General features: G+C 41.9%; 1 protein-coding gene across 3 annotated transcripts in view; it reads left to right on the forward strand.

The window, feature by feature from the left end:
* GRIA1 (glutamate receptor, ionotropic, AMPA 1) overlaps nt 1-27,191 on the forward strand; it is a 349,138-nt gene that overhangs the window by 187,937 nt on the left and 134,010 nt on the right. For 2 of the 3 annotated variants that reach the window (XM_010829379.1, XM_010829378.1), the window contains exons 3-5: nt 5,688-5,927; nt 9,039-9,223; nt 15,217-15,270. In XM_010829379.1, coding sequence (XP_010827681.1) covers nt 5,688-5,927; nt 9,039-9,223; nt 15,217-15,270 — 479 coding nt within the window. The remainder of the gene's footprint in view (nt 1-5,687; nt 5,928-9,038; nt 9,224-15,216; nt 15,271-27,191) is intronic. The other variant, XM_010829380.1, reaches the window with a different exon arrangement.

The raw sequence follows: 27,191 nt of genomic DNA on the forward strand, positions 1-27,191 counted from the left end.
TTATTACTTTCTCAAAATATCCTTTCTTTCCCTTAATTTAAAACTTACTGAACACTGATCTCCTGTCTAAGCTCTGAGAAGGCAGAAGACACACCTCTCTTGCATCATCACTGCTTCCCAGTTTCCTGGTGCTCAATAAATATTTGTTGACTCAACAAATGAACAATGAGGCTTTATCCAGTAAATGTCAGAGAAGCCCTAGACATGTCTCAGAATCCTAAATAATTGCTGTTTAAAGGAGATGAGGACAATTTATATCTATTATGGTAATTCAAGACATAGGATCATCAGATCTTGAATGTAAGCGAGTGTAAGGGGATGGAGGGGCACTCTCATTGTCTGAAAGACAGAAATAAAGCACCTTCGATGTCACAAGGTTAGAGTCAGATCAAGAATGTCATTTCTACCCATAAGGATACGCTTATTCAAGGAGCACGATGAGTGTCTAAAAGTCCCTCCACACACACACACACACACACACACACACACACACACACACACACACACTTTCCATCTCCCTCCCCCTGAATGGAGCCACCCTGTCACCTCATTAACCACCATTTACAATGAGGCTGCCACATTTTCAGGGACCGCAGCCAGGAGCCAAGGAGAAATGTCGGTGTGAGAGGCCTTAAATGAAGTGACAATAAAAAAGGAGTTGCTAATACCAGGAGATCCCTCCCTGGGAGAGAGCTGTCAGGAAGAGTGCCCAGGGCTGGGAGATTTATTGATACTAAGTGGATGGTGCCTTAACCAGAAATGATTATCAAAGAGGTTTGAGCCGAGTGAGGATGGAATTGGACAGCCTGCGCTTTGCAGAGCGGGGGTTTTCCTGCCCTTGCCAGGGCTTGCCCTCCTACCTCCCCAAGAGGGAATTCCTGGCCTTGTTTTTACTAGTTCTGATTGTTGGCCGCATTCTGCTGCAGAATCTCTTGGAGGCAGGGACCTGGGAATCTGACACTCTGGCGGGGGTTCCCTGAATGTGCGATGGCTTTTCTCTCTGCCAGGTCTTTGCTGCTGTTCTTCCTTCCACCTGCACTCTACTCTTGCCCCCCACACACACCCCTTCTTATGGCTGATCTCCGATTATCTTTCAGGGTCAAAGCTGGCACTTCTTCTTGGAAGCTTTCTCTGAGGTTCCCAAAGGCTGAGGTTGGGTGCCCCTGCCTGAACCCTGACCTCATCCCCTCCACAGCACTTACATGAAGTGTACTTACTAGTTCAGTCCTGGTCTTTCCCATTTTCCAGGCAACGGTCCTTGAGGTTGGACCTTGCTGATTTCACCACTGCAAGTCCACTGCCTAACATGGAGTCTCACGAGTGGTAGATGTGAAATGTTGAGAAGTGGGTGGATGGGCCGATGGACCAATAGAAGAACAGATGTGTGTGTGTGTGCTCTGCATGATCCCCAGGGACCAGAGGGGGATGAATTGAGCACCACCCGGTTTCATTTTGTTTTCATATCAATAGATCCTAATGCACTAATGCCTCTTGATCTGGCATCAGGGGAAGGCAAAGTGCTATAGGAGAGGATTTTCTAGAAACTGAAGCTGTCCTCTTTGCCATGACTGTCTCCTTCCAGTCTTATAGGAGGGAGGGAAGGGGTGTCATATCACAGAAGTCAAGAGTTCAAGCCTTGTGGTCTGACTGGTAGAGTTCAGATCTCAGTTTTGTCTTACCCTGATCTTGGACTTGCCCTTCCCAATTTGTAACCTAACTCACAGGATGAAAGAAATCATTGCCAGCGAATGTCTTTGCATGAGTCTGGTACTTCATAAGTGCTCAAACATCAGCTCTTAATTATTACTATCAGAGGCAGTATATTCACCATTGCTGTCTTAAATGGAGAATACATACATAGTCCTGCCTACTCAGATTCTCCATCAGCCTGAGAATCTGACTGACTAGTACACCGCAGGGTCCCCAGGCTGCTTTCCAAAGTTTCCATTTCTCCTCGGGCTCACTGTATCTAATGATACAGGGTCCACCTCTAGCCTGCTTTCTGACTGGCCTTCACTCATCTAGTCTCTGAAAGTGAAAAATGTTAGTCGCTCAGTCATGCCTGATTCTTTGCGACCCCATGGACTGTAGCCCACCAGGCTCCTCTGTCTATGGTATTCTCCAGGCAAGAATACTGGAATGGTTTGCTATTTCTTTCTCCTAGGTAACTAACTCACGGATCACATTAAAAACTTAAATACAACTCAAGACTCTGAAGCATCTGGATTTAGTGCCAGGATTCTATTACAATGAGATTTAAGAACTCAGAACCTTTATCTGATTTCTAGGTTTGAAAAACTGCACTGGAGTTTGCGAAAAGTTTAACTAGCAAATAAACAAAGTATGCTCAATCGGTTAATATTTTTCAACTAATTTGACTAGAACGTAGACTGTAGGAGCCTGAAGGAACATTTATTATGAAGTCTGAAGCCACCAATTTACAGATGGGAGACTGAGACCCAGAGAGAGCCCGGGATTGGTCCAAGGTCACATAGCCCTGTCTTGTGATAAAAACCCCAAAGAGAATCCTCTAGGTTTCTGGCATCTAGTTTAGTACTTTTTCTACAAGACCAAGTTATCTTTTTTAATTGAATATTTAGTGTGACAGATTTAGGGAAATGCACTACAACCAATTATATTTCTGAACATTTAACCAATTATGCAGTGTCCCACAGGCCCTGGGCCTGCAGAGTCTTAGCCTCAGTCTCTCGCTGTCCCATCCTCTGTTGCTGCTCAGGCTTAGTTGAAATAAGGAGCCAGATTGAAGATCAGATGCTGAACAAGTCTGGGGCCAGGGTCCACTTCGGTATATCCAGAAGGCTACCTCCAAGCCATGTCATTTTAGGGAGAAGTGGGCAAATGTACCCTCTTAGCCTCAGAGGATAATATATTCAGTTCAAGGGGAAAAAATAGACTTGTAAAAGGTAAAACTAGGAAGATAATTTGAGAAGGGAAAATAGCCTGGCCTCTGTGAGTATAAAGATTCTATCATGCTTACCTGCGCCCATTTCTTCCCTCCCATCTCATCCTTTCCTCTTCCACTTCTAAAGTTCCAGCAAGAAACAGTGGCCACAAGGTCCCTAGAGGCCCAAGGAAAGGTGCAAAACCACGTAGGTAACGCCAGGGAATGGACTGGAACATGAGATTTATATCCCACTGGATAATATTTCATTTCAGCAAGGAAAGAAGAGATCCTAAAAATACTGCAGAGAGCATATTATAATATTTTAATGGGCTTTATGTGCTCCTCATATACACTTCACCCAGTAAGATGGATTGTGCTTTTGACAAATCTATATTTAACACGAGGAGAATAATATACAATGTATGCTTCCTGTTGGAGAGATCCATATTTATGGAAGTCGTGATTCTGACAATCACAACAGACATTTAAAGACAGGGCCTATTGTCAGCTGCAAACAGACGGAGTGGCCTCATTAGTGCGAAAGAGAAAATAGTGTGAGCAGTAAAGGATAAATAGCTAATACAGGAGACATCAACCCAGAACAGAGGAGGAGGAAGAGGTCCAGGGTGACCCACCAACTCCTCCCATCCCTTACTGCAGGCATGTGACCCTCTCATCAGCACTCACCTACCATGTGCTGGGGATTATGCTGGCTTTGGGGCATAAATGAGACCCCTGTTTTTCGGGAATTAATGTTGACCTGAGCAGTCACAGATACATACAAGCAAAAAAAGAAAAAGATAACTATTTCAAATAATAATCATTGAAGTATGAAAGATACGATGGGAGATGTGATAGAGATTTATAGAGGGTTGAGGGGAGGATGGAATAACCATCTAGAGGAGGTGATGAAGGAAGGCCAGTCCAGGCAGGAGAGATGTGAGCTGAGACATAACTGCTGAAAAGCAGTGAGCACTGCAAAGAGGTAAGGGAAGAGCACTGCAGGCGGAGAATCTAAAAAAAAATCAGTCACTTTGCTGTACACCTGAAACTAACACAACATTGAAAATCAACTACAGTCCAATACAAAATAAAAATTAAATTAAAAAACATAGACAAACACACAAAGGGCACCTGCCGGGTTTCCTTAGACAATATGCTGGGTTACACTGGAAGTTAAACAGATGACTTGTATGGCTCCATTACAGTCTTTAAGAGAAGATCTTGCAGGGGCATGAAGGGAAGATCTAGGAAGTAACTGATCTGAGACTTGGTAGGCAGCTGTGTCCTAGCAGCTAATAGCATTCTTCAGTTCAGCCTGACACAGTGCATCAATTACGTGTTAAAATGTTTTCACCAACAAAGGGCCCTGGGAGTGTTTGAATTTGACAATAATCTGGATTTTTTGGAACAGGATTCCTCTCAATCTTTTATGTGGCTACTATGTAGTATGAAACTGCAAAAGGAGGACAGGGTTTACATCATTTCCAAAATGTGTTTGCACAAAGAAGTCTTTCTTTTTTAAGGAGCACTTTGTGGTACTAATGTTTCATGGAACACATTTGGGTGATGCTCACGGAGCATAGTTTGAGAGCCCGTATACAAAGGCAATGTGGGGTCATGAAAGCAGGTGATATGGCCAAGAGAGCAGAGCATCTAAGAACATCAGCTTCTTCATCTTAAAATAAAACTGATAATACCAAAGTCACAGGGTTGTGATGAGAAATGAACAGCCTAACATATACGGCAAAGCACCCTAAAATACTGTCACTGTGATGAGAATAACTTGTCTGCCTCACCATCCATATTAGGACAGTAATCTGGGGGCACTGGGGTTAGCATTACAGTTGGGCACTTGACTGGGGCAAAGTCTAGGAACCCTGTATCACATATTAAAATGAAGTTTCATTGGTGAATGACCTGAACTTGGTCCCATAATTTTCGTCTTTTTTACCGTTATAGTTTAACCAACAGTCTAACTGAATACCAACCAGTGTTGGTAACTTAACTGGCATCTTACAAAATGATTCCTGTGGGGATATTCACACAGCTAAGCTATTACTGTGGCTGATACACCAGGGGGCCTGAAAAATCAGCTGGTAGGATGTACAAACACGCGATGAACATTAGCAGAGAAATGTACACTGAAAGCTGAGGGTAGACTGGGAAAATCAACACTTGTTTTCTTAAACGTGCGTCAGCAGCAAGCTGACAGACTTTCTTCCTGCGGCATCTTATTATGCTTTGCCTTGAAGTGATGGGCAGTGTCATAGAAAGATCGTTAGATTGGGTTCAAGATACCTGCCTAACTCAGATCCGGTCCATCTGTGATACCTTGGACATGTCCATTACCTTTCTAAGCCTTGGTTTCTCCCTTTAAAAACTGACCTAGTCATCCTTTTCCTACCTTAATAAGGTTGTTGTACAGATAATACGAAAGAACATACAGAACTGCATTGTATACATTTATAATGAATAACCATGACAACTCTTGGCATGGAAATGGCGCCTAATAAAGACTGGTTCAACAGATGGATGGGTGGGTTGGACAGATGAATGAGTGAATGGATACACAGATGGGTAAAAGAGACGGGCAGTTAGATAGGTTGGCAGGTTGAAAGGATGGAGGGATAGATTGCCTGAGTAAGTAGAAGGCTAGCTAGGTAATAGAAGGATGATGAGTTAGATGGATAGGCTAATGGATGAAATAGTTTTAGAGCCACTGACAGCATGTTTGCAGCATCTTCCTCTATTCATTAATTTCTCTCTTCTCCTTTTCCAGTCTGTTCCCAGTTCTCTAAAGGAGTCTATGCCATCTTTGGGTTTTATGAACGGAGGACTGTCAACATGCTGACCTCCTTCTGCGGGGCCCTCCACGTCTGCTTCATTACACCAAGCTTTCCCGTTGACACATCCAACCAGTTTGTCCTCCAGCTGCGCCCCGAGCTGCAGGATGCCCTCATCAGTATCATCGACCATTACAAGTGGCAAAAATTTGTCTACATTTATGATGCTGACCGGGGTAAGCCAGGGGCTAGGGGAGGGAGACGTTGAAGGGATGGAGAGAAAATTACCAGCAGGAAGAAGAATGGGGCCTCCCTGCTTTCTTGAAAGCAAGGAGGAATGATCCAGAAATGCTTTATGTCTGTGGACTGATTTTTCAGTAGCTAACCTGTAACTCACTGTGCAGAAACACATCCTTGGAGAGAATAACCTTTTAACGCACCATGTCACTCTACAGCTCTCAAAGCTTCCATTGTTCCTGAACGCAGACTCAACGTCCAAGGACCTTAGCTGACTGGTTCAGGGCTCAGGGCTCATGGCATGGCTTTGAGGAGCATATGGAGTCAGACCTGGATCTGAATTCTATGTTCCTTCTTCTCCAGCTGTCTGACTTTAGGCAAGCTCTCTCTGCCTCAATTTGATCACTTCTGTAATGGGAATAAAATTCTCTATTCCTTCATTTTTTCATCTCTGTAATGAAGATAAAGCCAGTCTCTATCTCATAAAATTGTGAGGACTGAATGACACAATAACTAGATGGGGCTTGTATGGTACCAACAACACAGTCAATGCACAGAGTCTTTTATACATGTTAACCTCTATCAGCATCATCACCAGCATCACCATCAGCCCTCCCAGGCCTTAATAATTCTGCCTCTACCTAAATTTCAAATTTTCCATTCCATTTTCTAAATATGTCCAGCATTTGTTTTTCTACTCTATATCTTGAATCAGAGGATTCTAGTTTCTGGGGAGCACTTCCCTTTTCAAATCTACATATGCAAATTATTCCTTTCTTTTGCAATGGAGAACACCACTTTCTCTATTTCCTGACCTTGTAAATGGAAACGCTCTTCTTTTCTCTAACTCCTGTGGTGGTTGTATTATACGATATATCCTACCATCCCCTGCTATACTCAATGGTCCAAAAAGAACTTAACCATTATTGGTGTGAAGAAATAAGTGGATCGTACAAGGTCTGGGAAGTGAGGCACAGGAATTCCACCCTGTTTAAAAAGAGAGGCTTTATAGGAGCTTGCCTTTAGAGAGGCTTAGAAGATTTTTCAATAGAAGAGTGGCTGGCAAAATGTTTTTTCAGGAAGAGTTAGGCAGGCATTATTCAAGGAGAATTAGCTGGCAGGTGTGGCCAGAAGCATTCTATTTGCTTTGATTTTTCCCTTCTCTTTCCTTATTTTGATGATTTTCCTTCTCAGACAAGCAGGCATTATAAGGATGAACTGCAGAATGGCTATTTCAGGACAACTTTGCAGCATAAATAGGGCTTCCCTGGTGGCTCAGATGGTGAAGCATCTGCCTGCAATGTGGGAGACCTAGGTTCAATCCCTGGGTCAGGAAGATCCCCTGGAGAAGGAAATGGCAACCTACTCCAGTACTCTTGCCTGGAAAATTCCATGGAGGGAGGAGCCTGGTAGGCTACAGTCCATTGGGTTGCAAAGAGTCCAACAGGACTGAGCGACTTCACTTTTGCAGCGTAATGAGGCTTGAGGCCTAGAAGCAGCAAAGCCAGAAAAATCTCTTTCATTAGAGGATCATCTCTGGAGTTTATCAGCAAAAAACGCCCATACTCTTAAAGGGGCTCCACCTACCTCACAACTCTGAGCTCAGAGTTCTGCCATTTGCTAGCTGTGTGACCTTGAGCCAATGACCAAGTCTCTCTGAACCTCCATTTCCACATTTGTGAAACATGGATAACAATGGTACCTATCTTACAGAATTAAGTGAATTGAAGACAGGAAAGCTAATGGAGCAATGGCAGACACATAATAAGCTTTCAGTAAATGTGAGGCTTAAGAACACCAACCTTGTACTTAAATAAAATAAATAAAGCAAGCAAAAAAGAAACAACAGAATCAATCTACAGATGATTCTTTATGCTGGGCACCATATTGGTCACTATCAGAGAGATGAGCAATGTTATATGGAGACAGAAATGATATATGTGCACAAGATAGATTAACAGTGCACAGGTAATATAATGATTTATTGCAGGCAGATTTATGACCTCCCCTTTCTTCCCCAACAATGACACCCATGCTCTAATTCCTGGAACCCCTGAATATGTTATGTTAAATGAAAAAGGCATAAAGGTTACAGACGGAATTCACGTTGTTAATCAATTGACCTTAAAACAGACAGATTATCCTGGATTATTTGGGTGAGCTCAGTGAAATCACAAGGGTCCTTAAGCATGGGAGAGGCAGAAGGGTCAGTATCAGAGTATAACATGAGAGACTCAACTAGTCACTGAAGATGGAAGAGGCTATAAACCAAGGAAAGCAGGTATCCTCTAGAAGCAGAAAAAGCAATGAAAATTTCCCCTCCTAGAACCTCCAGAAAATAACACAACCCTGACAATAACTTGAACTTAGCCCAGTGAGATTCATTTCAAACATCTGACCTCTGGCAGTTTAACATGATAAATGTTTTTATTTGAAGCCACTAAATTTGCAATAATTTGTCACAGCTGCAGTAGGAAACTAATATCCTACCTATGTCCCAAAGATGAAACAAAACAGTATTAAGTCACGGATTCCTCTATCATTTAGCTGTAAATCAGAAGAGAGTAGCTTAATTCAGTACACAGTGATCGAATACCTACTGTATGAGAGGCAAAGTGCTAGGATTTGAGATATACTATGTATTAGTAACTGTGGTTGACAGCTATCAGGTGCTGTTTAGATATCAGATCAACACACTTAATAAGCAGTTACTAAAGGCTGAATAGTAATCAATATTTATAAAACCCCTGCCATGTTTGAGACACTCTCATTCAATCCTCATGATGACACCGTGAAGTGGGCGTTATTAACATCACCATTTTACCACGGAAGACACTAAAGTTTCACAAAGTGAATTAATCCATTCAAGATCATTTAACCAAGTATATTGTAGCATTAGAACTGGAGCTTCAGATTACACTTTTAATCACTAACTCTACTGCCTCCTATGTTCTGCAAACAGAAACACAAAACAAACACAGAGCCTGCCCACCCCAGCTCAAACTGGCCTTGGAGCAAGCTGGAGCTGAGTTTAGTGGAGGAGTGGGGAAGGTGGGGGAAACTGCTGTGGATTCTGACTGCCACCTCTGTCCTACTCACCCCACCTCCAGGTCTGTCCGTCTTGCAGAAAGTCCTGGACACAGCTGCTGAGAAGAACTGGCAGGTGACAGCCGTGAACATTTTGACAACCACGGAGGAGGGTTACCGGATGCTCTTCCAGGACCTGGAGAAGAAAAAGGAGCGGCTGGTGGTGGTGGACTGTGAATCGGAACGCCTCAATGCTATCCTGGGCCAGGTAGTGAGCACAGCGAAGGTGCCCTCAGGGTGGCTGTGGGGATGGTTCCAGGGGACCAGACTGACCTCTGGCCCTCTGAGTTACAAGGAGAGTTCTTGACTAGGTGAAACCACAGGCTGTTTCTCAAATCCTGTAACTGATACAATTTAACTCTGAAATGTTATGAGATAGTACGGAGTAGGAGCCATCACCTAGGGCTTCCCATAGTTCTCAGATCAGTTAACCAAAAACTTACCTCAAGTGCTTCCTTTTCTTGTTAAAAAGAAAAATGCATTGCACTTTAGAGTTTGTGAAGTTTATCACATCCTTAGACCTGATTCCTGGGTTTGGCTCTGCATTCTGTCACCCACGGATCCAGCATTTGGTTTCTCGTCCATTTGGCCCACTGACCCATTTTGAGTCCAGGGAGGCTCTGAGCATCTCCCTTTACTCTTTCCTGAAACACACACACGTGTCTGAAAGATGAATTGATTGACTGTCCCTTCTAAGAAATTACACCATAACCTCAACAGTCTTCAGCCAGATGTCTCTAAGTCATGGTTCCTCCTATTCTCAGAGGTAAAGCATGTGGCACTGGATAGATCACTTGTCTTTTTTAAATTACATCTGTGTATTCAGATGAGCTAGCAAGGAAGGAGATGCTGCAATTGTTTTTGAACAGTACTCTACAATTAAAGATGACAGTTTTAGGTACTTGACAATAAGACAGCGCTTGTTAATAGTCCTCAAGACCCCTGGGGCACCCGCAGGGAATCTCAGAGTCAGCTCAGCACTTGTTCAGAGGCCTCAGCAATTGAACAGGAGAGATTCTGAAAGCTGGGGGTTCTTTGAGGCATTAACTCTGTGTTCTACTTTACAAAGTGTGAATCTGTGCCTCCCTCTCAGAGAGAAAAAGCAGCAAAAATTGTTCCCATTAAGATGGGAGTTTTTTGAGCCAGAGTCAGAGGACTGGAATTCTAGTTAGGTAAAGCAGAATAGCGGAGAAGGCAATGGCACCCCAACCAAGTACTCTTGCCTGGAAAATCCTATGGATGGAGGAGCCTGGTGGGCTGCAGTCCATGGGGTCGCTGAGAGTCAGACACGACTGAGCGACTTCACTTTCACTTTTCACTTTCATGCATTGAAGAAGGAAACGGCAACCCACTCCAGTGTTCTTGCCTGGAGAATCCCAGCGACGGGGGAACCTGGTAGGCTGCCGTCTATGGGGTTGCATAGAGTCAGACACGACTGAAGCGACTTAGCAGCAGCAGCAGCAAAGCAGAATAGAGTATTAATAATAGTTAAATGCCGAGACCCTGGAGCCAGATTCACATCCCCAGCTCTAATGTTCATTAGTTCTGAGACCCTGGGCCAGGTTTTTAATTTCTACATCTCAGGTTCCTGACCTCTAATATGGGCATAATAATAATAAAAATGGCTACCTTTAGAGAGCTCTTGTGAGGGTCAGAAGAATCTGTGTATACAAGCACAGCACTTAAAATAGAGCCTGCCCCACTGAAAGTCATAAATGTAAAGATTTACATGTTTTTGCTATTCATAATGCCAACTGATACTGGTTTTGCTTTGTGTTTTTTTTTCAGTTCAACTTTTTAAATTTTGAGATATAAGCTCATATGCATGTACAAGATATAATGCAGAGAGATCCCATGCACCACATGTCGGGTTATCCCAGTGATAACATCTCACAAAACTGTAGCAACTATAGTGCAATACCACAACCAGGAAATTTACATTGATACATTTCAGGTACAGGACATTTCCATCACCACAAAGATCTTCTGCGGTCATCCTGCTTCCCTCTCTCTCTCTCCTTTTCCCTTTCCCTAGGCACTCACTAATCTGTGGTCCATTTCTGTGATTTTCTTATTTTAAATGAGTGTGATATAAATGGAATTACATAGTATGTAACATTTTGGGTTTAGCTTTTTTCACTTGGCATAATTCCCTGGAGATTCATTCAAGTTGTTGTGGGTACGATACTGGCTTCTTGAGTCATTTCTTTTTTGGTGTAAGTGTACTCATCTGTAAAATAGGAATGAAGACCCCTGTTCTACGAAGCTGATAACAAGATTAGATGAAAGGTAGGCAAAGTGTTGGATGATAAACAGGTATTCTTAGCAGACTGAAGACTCCTACAGTAAAGATAAAGCTGTTGGTACTATTTTCTGAGTACTTACTTTATACCAAACACCATGCCAAGCCCTTTCCATGTATAATTTCACTTCATCCTCACATTCTCTCTATAAAACTGCTTCCATTAGCGCCCTTATTTTATAAATGGAGAAACGAGGGATTACACTTGCCTGAGATTTCACAAGTAGCATGGAATGAAAGTAGGAAGTCAAATCCATCTTGGTCTAGCTACCATGCCAGACCTCTTAAAAACTCAATTGTCAGCATCTGCTGACTATAGCCATCCCCTCTGTCAAAGGAGAAACGTGTTTTGGAAGAAAGTAACTTGTTTTTTGAATATTTTATATTGTAGTATATTATCTTTTTTAATTGTTGGACTCTTCTATTCTGAAAAGTAAAGACAAAATGCTGAAAGGATATTATAAGTTATGTGGTTTATCACTTGCATTTACACTTTACAGATGAGATGACTAATGGTCATATTTGTTGAATCATTTGTCTTGGGTTCAGACTAGTTAGTGACAAAGGATTTCCATCTTCCGATTTGCAGTCTGACATCTTGGCATCATCCTAGACTATCTCACACTCAAGAACTGGGATCTTTTCAGTCTAACACAAATGTTCTGCCTAATCTAAGGAGGAAGACAATGATTCCAAACTCCACATAGGGAATTAACTGCCTGTCTCAGTCTCTAGTGCTCCACCTGGAATATCAGCTGTGTTAGGATTCTTGTTCTGTTTTCTTCCCTGCTGTATCCACAGTGCCTTGAACAGTGCTTGGCACCTAGCAGGTATTCAATAAATATTTTTTGAATGAATAGGAAGAATAAGGAATCAATGAATGCTCTAAGATCCTAAATGTGAGATGGGTCTAAATATCTACAGGTAGCCTTTGACTGGAAAAGAGCCTTTAAGCTGGAGGTAAGAGCAGGTAGGGAGGCCCAGAGGGCTTGTGGGAGCCAAGGTTCACAGAGGGCTTAAGAGGCCAAGTGGAGGATGTCAGTTGTTTACTGGAAGACAGTGATCTTTGGAAACCATTCTAAAGAGTCTGGGGGTTATTTTATAAACAGTGGAGAGCCAGTGAAGGTCTGTGAGCAAGGAACAGAGTTATCAAACTATAGTGTGTGTGTGTGTGTGTGTGTGAGTGTGCGTGTGCATGTGTGTGTGTGTGTGCGCATGCGCGTGTTTGTGTGTATGTGTTCGGTTGGTCAGTCGTGTCTGACTTTCTGGGGCCCCAGGTACTGTAGCCCGCCAGGACATTCTACCCATGGAATTTTCCAGGCAAGAACACTGGAGCAGGTTGCCATTTCCTACTCCAAGGAATCTTTCTAACCCAGGGATCAAACCTGCATCTCTTGGACTGGCAGGAAATTCATTAGATTATAATACTTTATCAGTGTATGGTATTTAATTATGTAATACAGTCATTAAGTTCAGAAGGAGTCAAAGATGGATGAGGGAGACTAGGACCAGCCCATCCATTCACTCTTATTGTCTTCAAAGTGCTTTTCATCTGTTGAAATCTTGTGCATTTATCTGTTTATATATCTACCATCTGGCTCCCTGCTAAATTGTCAGCTCAGCTCAATGAGGGCCTGGGGCCCTTGCCTCACTTGTTCATAGCTTGTCCCTAGTGCATAGCGTGGGGCTTGACATATGGTCCATGTTCAATACATATTTGTTGAGTGAATTAATTAATCATAGAGGCTTTACAGAGCAGTTGGGATTAGAGCTTAGCCATAAAGGTTACGAATAATCAAAGAGAATGGGAAAGGGCATGCCAGACACAAAGACTGTGAATTAAGGCAATCCAGTGAAAATGAGCTTTGAAGAGATGGGGTCAGTGAGGCAGTGGACTGCAAGTGTACATTACCTTTGTGTCAACTTTCTCAGTGAGGAACCTTTTATCTCTTTATCTCTTTAGTATTGCTCTTCTCCCAGTAAACTGTGGCCTCCAGCAGAGCAAGCACCATGCCTTTTCACTTTCCACTATATTCTCAGCACAGTGCTTGGTAGATAGTAAGCACTTAATATTTGTAAAAGGGAAAGGAGGTCATGAGGTGGGTAGGTGAGTAGATGGGTGGGAAGGTTGGTGTTTAGGTCCAACTATATGAAATTACTAATCTTTATTGGTCAAAAATCATTCCTTATTGTTTCTTATGTTTCAACCTGTAATTTCATCCTCCAGAGACTATTCTTATCCATTGCCCTAAGGCAGTGGGTTTCAATCTGTCTTTTGTTTGCTGTTTTGTGTTAATTTGAAGCTGAATAGGTTTCTGATAATGGTATCTCATTGTTGAAAGCGCAGCAAGCCATTTGACAAGAAAATGAAAAAGCAATGAAGAATTATTAATAAAACTATCATCCCAATAGTCTTTGAGCTCCATGGTCTGGAATTTCACATGCTAGCCACTATCTCAGAGCATTCATTGTATGCACTTGCATTTAATTATTCTTTCCATAAAAAAATGTGAGCTGCTATGCACATACATCCAATTAAGTAGATATCTGAATGTGGCTGTTAATAACCTTGAAAATTTATTCAGTTAGAAAAGAAGTCCAAATGTTTCTCCTATGTTTTATGCCTCCTTGTTACAGTGTGGGGCTGGTGGCGGGGCGGGGGTACTGAGCAGGCTGTACCAACCTCATTTTGATGATTAAAAAGAAACAGATCAAGTTACCTTGCTGGCTGAGCTGGGGCTAAATCAAGGTCCACAGTCTTAGCTGCTCCCAGATGGGTAGTGCGTCTGGATGCCCAAGCAAATCTCTGGGTAGTTCTTTCTACAGATATTTTCCTGCCTAGAATGATTAGAGACAGCCTGTGCACATAAGATGGAGGGGTGTTTGGAGACCCTGGCTCTTATTTCAGGCATTATATGGAAAGGCTCACAATAGCCAGGTCCCTGTCCTAACACTAGAGATTTCCAGGTGGCGCAATGGTAAAGAATCCACCTGCCAAGGCAGGAGATGCAGGTTCAATTCTTGGATTGGAAAGATCCCCTGCAGAAGTGGGGATGGCAACCTGCTCCAGTACTCTTGCCTAGGAAATCCATGGACAGAGGAGCCTGGTGGGCTATAGTCCATGGGGTCGCAAAGAGTTGGACACGACTGAGCATGCACAACACACAATGCAATGTCTTGACACTGTTAACATACTGCTGTGGGATCTGATATATCACGCCCCAACTCTGGGGCATGACTTCCCATCTGTACAGTGATTGGGGGATCAGATGATCCTGACATTCCCTCCCAGCTTCCGGCTTGTACTCAAACTGGAAGTTGCTCAGAAATGTCTGAATACCCAACTGGTTTAGGGAAGAAGGCACAAAGAAGGAACTGTATCTAAATGTGATCCATGCAAGGATGTGAAGTTCAAGAACTGGGGTGCAATCATCCAACTACCCATTTGACCATGCATCCACTTCTCTGTCCACTCAAGCAGCAGATATTGTTATATCCAATACAACAGAAGATTCTCACTGTGTATAGAAAGAATCTCCATGAATGGAGAAGGCTTTATGGAAGAAGAAAAGAAGTGAGCATTTTAGCCAGGACCTCCGGGTTGTAATAACACTAATCCATCCCTGGAATCAGGGAAAAATGATTTCAAATCTTGTATCTGTACTTTATATCCGGGTAACCTCAGGGAGCTTATTTAACTTCTCTAAGCCTCCATCCCTATCTGTAAAATCGAGGATATCAGCAATGCCACCATCATTGGGTGGTTGTGATATTGTAGCTTGAATACTTAGGATAGGACAGGGCAGTCAGTACTCAATGTTCATTGCTATTATTATTGCAGGTGTAGCTTTAATTGTCAGTATGATTAATGCATGTATCCCCCGGATTGTGTTTTATAGATTGTAAAGCTGGAGAAGAATGGCATTGGCTACCACTATATCCTTGCAAATCTGGTGAGTAGAGAACACTGCAAGCCCTCAACTGGTGGGGCCATGTTTGGGGCCTGGCTTGCTACTGTGGTCCCTGGCTGGTAGGAACTGCATGAGTGGGACTGGCAAATTTCGAGCTTCAGCTGTGCCCCTGCAAAACCCATAACACTTAAGGTGATTCTCTAAGCTTCCTTGTAAGAGATCACACTGGTGGGAAGGCCTTTATTAGTCATCACAATTCCACCTTTAATCGACTCTGCCACTTGGCAATAACAACAAAATCACATCTTTTAATGGACACAAGATGCTTTAACCTCACTGGTTTTGATTCTCTGTTTTGACATCAATGATAGTTTACTGTTTATAAATACAAATGTTTAAATGATAAGAACACTAGCACTGACAAGTCTTTAACCAGAAACAGTTTTATAGCATGAACAATATTATGACAATTTAGTTTTTATTCTCTTTTTTATGTGGCATAGATAAGCTGTCTTTTAAAGAAAATTTTTACTTTCATTTTTATGTACTACAGTTATTTTTATTGGGTGCAATTATTTTTCAGGGTAGGAAGACTTGACTCATAAGATAATTTTTGGTACACATTAAATTATTCCTAGTGACATGTATCATTATGAGTTTTCATTGTGGCCATCATTTTGGCAAGTCTATTTTGGCAAGTCCTGGGTCATGTTTTCTCATCTATCTTTCTAAATTATGAGGTTTGAGACTTTCAGTGTTTTGTTTTTTTTTTCCCCCAAAGTCAAATTTAATTCTACTTTGCATTTGTCTTATTTTTATTTTTTTTATTTATTTTTTTAGTTTATTTTTTTTAATTTTATTTTATTTTTAAACTTTACAATATTGTATTAGTTTTGCCAAATATCAAAATGAATCCACCACAGGTATACCTGTGCATTTGTCTTATTTTTAAAGAGCGTTATTAAGATGTAATTCACATGATGTAAAGCTCATCCATTTAAAGCACACAAGTCAATTCTCTTATGTATATTCACAGAATTATGAAACATCACCACAATCTCATTTTTAAACATCTCCATCATCCCCCAAAAGAAACCCCATACACATTAGCAGTTGCTCCTCATTTTCCCCCAAATTCCTCCAGTAATCTACTTTCTATCTCTATAGACTTGCCTATTCTAGATATTGGAATCACAGAATATCTGGTCCTTTCTGACTGGCTTCTTTCACTTAACATAATGTTTTCAACATTCATCCATGTTGGTACCACGTATCAGTTCTTCATTCCTTTTTATTGCCAAGTAACATACCATTACACGGATGCATCCCATTTTGTGTATCCACACACCAGTTGATGGACACTTGAGTTGTTTTCACTTTTTGACTATTATGAATTCTGCTTCTACAAACATTTGTATACAAGTTTTTCTCTTGAGCACAAACCTAGGAGTGAAATCACTGGGATACATGGTAACTCTATGTTTGATATTTTGAGGAATGGCAAAACTATTTTGTAAAGTGGTTGCATCTCCCAGCAAATTTTTAATAAATAACAAATTTTGCCATGTGGTAGTTTGAGCATGTCAGATTTCCTTAATGATAGCTTTTTCTACAAAGTTTGCTTATTATCCTCGCCTTCTTTATGATTTTCTGTGTTTCCTTTAAGATGTGATTTTTTAGCTTTTTGCCCATAACAAATTATATCACCCAGTTTTAGCTACGTTATTCAATATTAATTGAATAAGAGGTTGATATTTTCCTACTTATCTTTAGAATAAGGATCACTAACAGAACAAAGGCACAGGATCTAGGTGTAGTAAAGGTCAAAGCGGTAGGACTGAAAAGTGGGACCAAAATATCTTGCCTGATTCTTAAGCTCTGTCTCTCTTTCTGACTGATCTCCAGCCTCAGACATATTCCTACCTGAACCATCTTGTCTTTCCCCTTGGAAACTTCCTAGCCCTGGCTGTCTTGGTATTTCATGGTCAGGACTAGAAATAAGGACTTATTAAGATAAGTTAATTAAGGTCTGGTTATTAATAAATAAATATGTTACTTTTCTCAGAGATACTTGCCTTTTAAATGGATGATAACTGTCCAGACACTTTTGGGGGAACCAAGAGTTGCATCCTCAAAAGCCATTTGCAAGGATTAAATTGTTGACTTTGTGATGAAAAAAAAACTCTTGACATCCCTTGAATCTCACTCAGATCCTTAGTCCTAGAAGGGACTGTGGAAGTCAGCTCTAAGTTTCATTTGCTTACAGGGAAACTTTGCTTATGGTCAAACCAGCAACAGGGTGTGACTTGGCCAGGCTCACACCAGTCAGTGATAGAGCCAGGCCTGGCACCAGGGTTAGCAGGTCTATGCCTTTTCTACTATACCAGGACATCTCTCAGCGTAGATCATGTGGGCACCCTGCTGCTTGAGAATACACAGAACAAGGGTGGGGGCATGCATAATCATCTCTCCAGGATAAGATAGAAATTACACATCAGTGACCTCAAAGCCACCCAAAGACCTCAGGTAATTACATTGCCAGCCTCCATCTGTTGCCAAGTGACCCCTTAGTCACAGCATCACCAAGTCAGCCCTTTGGGTTCTGCAGCCTTCTGATCTGCATTCTTTTTTCTCTCCCCTGACCTAATGAGCTCTCAAATTCTTACAACTGCCAGCTAATAGGATGCAAATTGCATATACCATCCAAATACAAAAGACTTGCATGTTCCAATAGATTAGTTGATAATTGGGCTTCAGATTACTAATTAATTCAGTTTGAAACATAGTGGAGTATGTGGTGTGTGTTTTTCTTCCCCCTTCAGAGGAATCATGCAATTTATAAGATGATAATTTTTAGAAATTCTGCCACATAATTAGCCCACTGCTGCATGGAACTGACCCCCTCCTTCAGCATGCTTGTGATTAGGGTGTAATTATAGAGTTAGAAACTAAGGGAGCTTTTGAAAGGTTTAACAAAGGAGGGAGCTACTTTTTATTTCAAGGTTGTTTCCGTCCCTGTCAGACTGTGTGAGCTTCAAAGAAGCCAACAGCGTCCCTGTAACAGGTCACTTTGGAGGGATGCTTTTCTGGGTTTGGAGGGCTACTGGAAGAGCAGACGGAAGGAGAACCCTGGGTCAGGGAGGAGAGCTTTATAACAGGGAGTCATTAAAAAAACAAAGAAATAAAAACCCTGCTTTTTGTCCAGACACCATCCTCGGCTAGCTTCTTTGTGATTTTGGGCAATTCGCCAGCACTCAGTTCCCTCACTGAGAATAATAGTTCCTATTCTATATGCTCATAGAGTCACTGGGGAAGGCCAGTATGTTGCTGAATGCCACCATGCCTAGAAAAAGTTAAATTGCTCTACATAGTGGGGAATCCTTGCTTCATATAGTCAATGTGCCCATCTGAACACACTCACATGTTGTATCTATATGTATCAGATCAGATCAGATCAGTTGCTCAGTCGTGTCCGACTCTTTGCGACCCCATGAATCACAGCACGCCAGGCCTCCCTGTCCATCACCAACTCCCGGAGTTCACCCAGATTCACGTCAATCGAGTCAGTGATGCCATCCAGCCATCTCATCCTCTGTCGTCCCCTCCTCCTCTTGCCCCCAATCCCTCCCAGCATCAGAGTCTTTTCCAATGAGTCAACTCTTCACATGAGGTGGCCAAAGTACTGGAGTTTCAGCTTTAGCATCATTCCTTCCAAAGAAATCCCAGGGCTGATCTCCTTTAGAATGGACTGATTGGATCTCCTTATGTGCATGTATATGCCCATGCATATATATGCTGATACATGCATTCTTATTTTATATATGATAGGATAGATGTATATTTATATTTCCATAGTATTGGGATGGCCATAAAGTGAACTTGAGTGCATGCTCAGTTGCTCAGTCATGTCCAACTCTTTGCAACACTATGGACTGTAGCCCGCCAGGCTCCTTTGTCCATGGGATTTCCCAGGCAAGAATACTGGAGTGGGTTGCCACAGAAATTGGTGAACTGTACCGTTACTACTTAAAGAAGCTCCTGGGTCCTGGAATCCCCTGGAGGACCAAGCTCTCCTGTCTGGCTGTCAGTCCTCCTCCAAACCCAGCCCTGACTCAGCTTTCACTCACTACTCTGAGACTGTGATCAAAGCAGACAGTTACCAGCTGGGGCTCTCCAGTTATAGCTAGTTCTTATCTCTATAATGCATCAGCAGCAAATCTTAGAACAAGCTAGTGTTTCTCAAAAGAAAGATATGTGGACCCTTAGAATGCATCTGCACAGACAGTTAGGGAAACACTGAGCTAATGATTAAATTTTTCAGTCCACTGGGACTGCAAACAAGAGTACTCACAACATGAGACAAATGATCAGATATTTAATATTGATGATTTGAGTTTCATTGAAATAAATAAGCACAACATTTAAAAATTCTTGCAGAGAAGACAGCAAAAAGAGACACAGATGTATAGAACAGTCTTTTGGACTCTGTGGGAGAGGGAGAGGGTGGGTTGATTTGGGAGAATGGCATTGAAACATGTATAATATCATATGTGAAACGAATCACCAGTCCAGGTTCAATGCATGATACAGGATGCTCGGGGCTGGTGCACTGGGATGACCCAGAGGGATGGTATGGGGAGGGAGGTGGGAGGGGGGTTCAGGATGGGGAGCACGTGTACACCCATGGCAGATGCATGTTGATGTATGGCAAAACCAATACAATATTGTAAAGTAATTAACCTCCAATTAAAATAAATAAAATTTTAAAAAATAAAAAAGAGAAAAAGTGCAATCCAATATACAGTAGGTACAGATTTTTTCAAATATTGTTTGATTCTGCTTATATGAGGTGCCTAGAACAGACAAATTTGTAGAATCAGAAAGTACATTGGTAGATGTCAGAGATGAGGGAATAGGATGGGGAGGAGGAATGGGGAGCTGGTGTTTAATGGGGACAGTTTCAGTTTAGGAAGGTAAAAGATTCGGGAGATGGATGATGGACAGTTGCACAGCAATGTGAATGTACTTAGTGCCACTAAATTGCACAGTTAAATATGGTTAAAATAGTATGTTTTATATTATGTGACTTTTAACACAATAAAAAAAAACTTTAAAGAAAAAAAACAAAAAAATAATAATAAAAGTTAAATAAACTCCATTTACACATATGAGAGACTGATTATGATACAATAATGTAGTGAAACAGGACTGAAAGGATTCTGATCATTTCTTCCATCAGTAAAAATATTTTAAGCAAACTCAATATATTTTGGTTATCTGTTTGAAATTATATATGTGTAATACTTTGATTAGTAAATATAATGTGAAATAGACATACAAATGAAATAAAGATAAATAGAAGTTGTAAAAAAAAAAAAATGTTTTTGCAGAGAACTAGCACACCCCTGAGAATTTATAAAGGGTCCACCAGATCCCAGTTTGAGAAGCACTGAAATACTGAAGGTATTGGTTGTCTTTCAATGTGCAGCATTTGGTGCTGCCTAGGGCATTCATAACCCACTCCAGTACTCTTGCCTGGCAAATCCCATGGACAGAGGAGCCTGGTAGGCTGCAGTCCATGGAGTCGCTAAGAGTCGGACATGACTAAGTGACTTCACTTTCACTTTTCACTTCCATGCACTGGAGAAGGAAATGGCAACCCACTCCAGTGTTCTTGCCTGGAGAATCCCAGAGACCAGGGAGCCTGGTGGGCTGCCGTTTCTGTGGTAGCACAAAGTCGGACATTACTGAAGTAACTTAGCAGCAGCAGCAGCAGCAGCAGGGCATTCATGAGCTTCCCAGGTGGCTCAGATGGTAAAGTGTCTGCCAGCAATGTGGGAGACCCAGGTGTGATCCCTGGGTCAGGAAAATCCCCTGGAGCAGGAAATGGCAACCCACTCCAGTACTCTTGCCTTGAAAATTCCATGGACAGAGGAGCCTGGTAGGCTACAGTCCATAAGGTCGCAAAGAGTTGGACACAACTGAGCGACTTCACTTTCACCTTTCAGGGCATTCATAACAATAATAATAACAGCAATTCCTCTCATTTTTACACTATGCTATAGCTGATGTGACATTTTGGCATACATCACATCCCACAGTACCCGTATGAAATAAGCAAGGTAGACTCTATCACCCCCATTTTACAGAAGAGAGAACTGAGGCTCCAAGATGTTACATGACTGAGCTGCAGAGAAGGAAGGCAGTCACTACTGGTCAGTGGAGTTTGGCTCTCAGGAACCTGACAAAAACCAAGTGATGTGATCCTAAGAATAGGATGACCAGGCTAAACTTATGCCAAACCCCTGGAGCCACTGAACTAGACCGCCTTATACCCCTAATAAATAACTACAACGATAACAACAGCTATTCACTGAGTGATTGCTACAGTCCAAACACTGTAAGTGATTAACTATTAAATCTTCATAATAGTCCTTGAGGTTGATGAAAACCCCATTTATCAAATGAAGAAACCAAGGTTCAGAAGGTAAGCTTTCTGGTCACTAAATTTATGAAGTTTTCCAGTTACTAAATTGATAAAGTCATGGAGCCAGGCTTCCCCTCCAGGACTACAGAACTCCCAAATTCATGTTCTTACACTGTGCCATATGACTGCTGAGCATGAGGAGGGGGGTCAGGTGCAGTGGGAGGACAGGCTGTTGACTAGAGGGCTTGAGTTTAAATCTTGCTACAATTGCAGCAATAGACCCAGAATTCAGACTCAAGCTCTCAAATCCCCATTTCATTTTCCACTGGACACTGATGGAATTTTATTATAATTATACAGTTGGTCTTTCACATCAATGGGTTCTATATCCATGGATTCAACCCACCACAGGTCAAAAATATTTGAAAAAAAAATCCAAAAGTTCCCAAAATGCAAAACTTGCATGTGCTATATATTGGCAACTATCTACCTAGCATTTATATGGTATTTCCAGCTAGTGACATAGCATTTACATTTTATCAGGTATTATAAGTAACCTAGAGATAACTTAAAGTATTCAGGAGAATGCACATAAATGCACAGGTTATATGCAAATATTACAACATTTTATTTAAGGGATTTGAGAATCTGCAGATTTTGGTGTCTTCAGAGGTTCCTCAACCAACCTCCCATGGATACCGACTACAATTTCTAGTGCACAAAAGCTGAGGGAAACACAAACTGAGGACAGGTCATCCCATGTCTTATTGGGGTATCTGGGGACCAGGGTGTCAGACATTTCCACCACGTGGTTGCAGATGACCTCCTGTGAAATGTTAGAGTTAGAAGTAGTTCTGGTCCATGTGGCAGCTCATCCAAGATTCAGCTCCACGCTGCTGTCCCTCTGCTGTAAGAGTCCTAAGAACAAGGTGCTCTTTCATCTCCTTGCTGCCCTGTGCAGAGAAATCTATCTACGCCTTCTATAAGGCCAAGCGTGTCTGCTTTCTTCTGCCCATGTCATCTCAGTGCATGTTCGTGTTTAGTTTCTGTGTTGTTTCTTTGGTTAGGAAGGTGGTACAGTAGTTGGGGAGAGTGGCTCTGGGTCAGACAGACCTGGGTTTGAATTCTGGCTTTATATTGATTAGCTGTGTGGTATTAGTAAAATAACCTACCCTCTCTGAGCTTCCACTGCCTCATCTGCAAAAGAAAAAAAGGAATGTAGTATCATCTACCTCCACATGGGCTATCATGTGAATTAAGTGAAATAACAACTGTATAAGTCCTCATAGTTATAGTTGGGCCCCCAAAAACACTCAATAAATGTTAACAATTACCACCATCATAATCATTGTAATTACCATCATCATTATCATTGAGGGGGGGAAGAAAACACAATATCTGGGAACAGGGTACCATCTTTGAGGTCCCTCAACCCCCTTCTAGACTAAATCTCACCCACCACTATAATAACAGTGGTAATGATAATAATAATTATCGATAATATAATATTATAATTATAAAAAATAAATATATATTATATAATTACATTATATTATTATAATAATATAATAATTATGGTAAAATAATAATAGAAATACAATAATATAATACCTTCCTCCCTGTTTGTCTGTAAGATCCTGGAGGAAGGAATTTGCCTTTCTCACTGATGAATTTCCAGTTCACCAGGCAAAATGAGCTTCACGTAACAGTGTTCTTTAAAAAGTCACCGAATGAATGAATGAGTGAGTGAAATGACTTCTCAGGAAATAAACAATGCTGGTATCCATTTATCACATGAACTTAAAGGCAAATTCCTTGTGTCTTGCTAAAAGAAGCAGAGATCAATGGTAGACTATAAGTACGGCTATGAATATGCAAATGACTCAGAGGGCAGCTAAACCACTTCCCATAAAAGGCCAGACTCTCCTCTACAATGTCCTTAACAGAAGCACATCCATCTGGTTCCTGCTCGAATAACACCCACTGATAGGGAATCGTGTATTTGGAACCACCTACCCTGCTTGCTCCTGGCATTTGCTCCTCTGGCCTGGATGCCCCTCATCTTCGCATCCCCCAGTGCCTTCTCATAGGACATGGTTCTGACAGCCCACCAAAGGAACATCAAACATGAACTGAGCACATCTTCCACTGCACCAGGCTCATACCAGCAGCACTAAGAAGCACTAAGAAGCATGTGGCTTCACGTTTGTCCTGGAAACAACTTGGCTTTGTCTTCCAGCTAGAATATATAAGTAAAGTTTGTAAAGAATGCCAGAGAAAAATCACAAAATAAGTACAAATTTTTAAAAAGAGGGACAAGTAGGGAAGCAAGGACCGAACCTTCCGAGCTGTACATTACCCTAAGTGAAAATGAAAACTGAAAGTGAAGTCGCTCAGTCTTGTCCAACCCTTTGGGACCCCGTGGACTGTAGCATACCTGGCTCCTCTCTCCATGGGATTCTCCAGGCAGAGTACTGGAGTGGGTTGCCATTTCCTTCTCCAGGGGATCTTCCCGACCCAGGGATCAAACCCAGGTCTCTCGCATTCCAGGCAGATGCTTTAACCTCTGAGCCACCATTGGCACTTAAGGGGTCTGTCTCTCCTGATGCTAAGCTGATGTGTACATTCAATTCCTCTGATACACCACCCTCAGTCACTGACTTGGAATCTCCAAGCCTGTGTGTTTTCTGATTAGAGGGTTCTTCCTTGCACTCTTCACCCAACCAAAGCCTCCTATTCTTTCAGCTTCTGTGTTTCCACTGGGAAGCCTTCCCTGAGTTCCAGGGCCAGGTTTTGTCCTACTTATTTTGCTCCATAATTACATGGGTAATACTAGTCTTTCTCACTAAACTTTAAACGAAAACAAGGATCAAGTGTATCTTATTCTCTGCTGTATCCCTTTGTCCCATATGTGCTTGGCAATATTAGATACAGATGAATGAATGAATGAATGAACTAGAATATTCCTTTCCCCATCCTGCTAAGTTTCAAATTTAATGCTATGTTGGAATTTTCATTCGTTTTTCACCAAGCATTCAGAGGGTGCCTACTCTTTGGGAGCCCCTGAGAATGCTTAAGCTGGTGTTTTATTTAAAAAGTAGGCTGATCCTTCTTAGACAGAAAGGTTTTCATCATATGAAAGGGAGACATTGTTGGTTTCAAGTCTGTCAGGAACTCCAGGCATAAGCCCCTTCATGGGCCTAGATGGCATATTTTTTGCAGAGCCATCACTTTGCCAACAAAGTTCCATATAGTCAAGCTATGGTTTATCCAGCAGGCAGGTACAGACATGAGAGCTGGACTACAAAAAGGCTGAGCACTGAAGAATTGATGCTTTTGAACTGTAGTGTTGGAGAAGACTCTTGAAAGTCCCTTGGACTACAATGAGATGAAACCAGTCAATCCTAAAGGAAATCAACCCTGAATATTCACTGGAAGGACTGTTGCTGAAGTTGAAGCTCCAATACTTTGGTCACCCAATGTGAAGAGCCAACTTACTGGAAAAGACCCTGATGCTGGGAAAGATTGAGGGCAAGAAGAGAAGTGGGTGGCAGAGGATGAGATGGTCAGATAGCATCACCGACCTGATGGGAATAAATTTGAACAAACTCTAGAAAATAGTGGAGGACAGAGGAACTTGGCATGCTGCAGTCCATGGGGTTGCAAAGAGTCAGACACGACTTAGAGACTGAACAGCAACAGGTAGGCACAAGGGCATAATCCTTAAGCTGAATTTTCAACTGATCTTTGGCTCTTGCTCTGAGGTGGCCATGACCAAGTGGCACCCCTGACTGCAGACAGAACAAAGTTAACATTAAGGGAGATTCTGGAAGACCAACCAATACCAGGCCAGATACTATACTTCTTTAATCATGCTTTGACAGCATAGTCTAGGGGCCCCCTGACTTTCTGCCACAAAGTGCCACCATTTTATCCTAAACCCCCAGACTGTGAGATCCCAACCACCTTTTAAAATAACTTGCCAACAGCGGACTTGTGTTTGGGGGATATGTCTGATTGTGCGTTTGAAGGTATCGAAGCATATAGGTGCCAGCCCCTCTTCTTTGAAATGTACTTGGATAAGAGTTAACACTAGAGGCTTTTTTCTTTTTTTCAATTCAAATGACGTTTTAGCTGTTTTAAGCATAGCTGCAATGTCTTATTGACTTGGCGGGAACCAGATAAGCCTGTACTATGAGGGATTATATAGGGCGAGAACACATTCAAGTTCCAGTCAGTTAAAATGGCTAAAATAGGAAAATCTGAACACTGTATGCAGAGATGTGGTTATCTGAGGACAGAACAAAGTCCTCATCTCAGGAATATTCCATGAACTCACGTATCTCCATATTCATGTGCACACACCTGTGTGATCACAGAATTGTAGATCAAAGCTGAAAAGCCCTTAAGAGAAAAATCAACTGGCTCAGAAGTTTCCAAACTTTTTAGTTTAAAGCTCTATTTTCAAATGGAATCTTGGGGAGAACCCCGGTATGTGAAACAGATAAAAAAGCAAAGCTGCTTTGATGGTAGAGGGAGGGCAGGAATCTAGAACCCCATTCTTCTCCCTTCCCCCTAATTCAACATGGGAGACTCTAAAATGCCTACAGCCTGGGACAACAGTTGGAAGGATCACTCACTGATCTAGCCAAGGGCCTCACTGTGCAGATCAACAATCTAGTGCCTGGATCAACATTACCCCAAAAGAGTCAATAACAAAACTCTTTGGTCCACAAGATGTAAGTTTAGAGGGTGAGAGATGAAGGATGGAAACTTACAAGAAAACCATGAGAAGGATGAGTGAAGAAATTATTGTTTATTGCTTCACTCTTTGGTGTGAATTAAGCCATCAGCCCGCTCCACGAACTGTGATGTGGATACTGGTAGAGACTCTGAGAGAGAGAAATAAAGAACTTTGAGGTTCACATCCCAAGAACCAGCACACATTAAAATTTTCAGAGACATGGATGAACCTAGAGACTGTCATACAGAGTGAAGTAAGTCAGAAAAAAACAAGTATCATATATTAATGTGTATATGTGGAAGCTGGAATGTGAAGTCAAGTGGGCCTTAGAAAGCATCACTACGAACAAAGCTAGTGGAGGTCATGGAATTCCAGTTGAGCTATTCCAAATCCTGAAAGATGATGCTGTGAAAGTGCTGCACTCAATATGCTAGCAAATTTGGAAAACTCAGCAGTGGCCACAGGACTGGAAAAGGTCAGTTTTCATTCCAATCCCAAAGAAAGGAAATGCCAAAGAATTCTCAAACTACCACACAACTGCACTCATCTCACACGCTAGTAAAGTAATGCTCAAAATTCTCCAAGCCAGGCTTCAGCAATATGTGAACCGTGAACTTCCAGATGTTCAAGCTGGTTTTAGAAAAGGCAGGGGAACCAGAGACCAAATTGCCAACATCCGCTGGATCATCAAAAAAGCAAGAGAGTTCCAGAAAAACATCTATTTCTGCTTTATTGACTATGCCAAAGCCTTTGACTTGTGGATCACAATCAACTGTGGGAAATTCTGAAAGA

Source organism: Bison bison, unplaced genomic scaffold, assembly GCF_000754665.1.
Source record: "Bison bison bison isolate TAMUID 2011002044 unplaced genomic scaffold, Bison_UMD1.0 scf7180017864505, whole genome shotgun sequence".
Classification (NCBI taxonomy): Eukaryota; Metazoa; Chordata; class Mammalia; order Artiodactyla; family Bovidae; genus Bison; species Bison bison.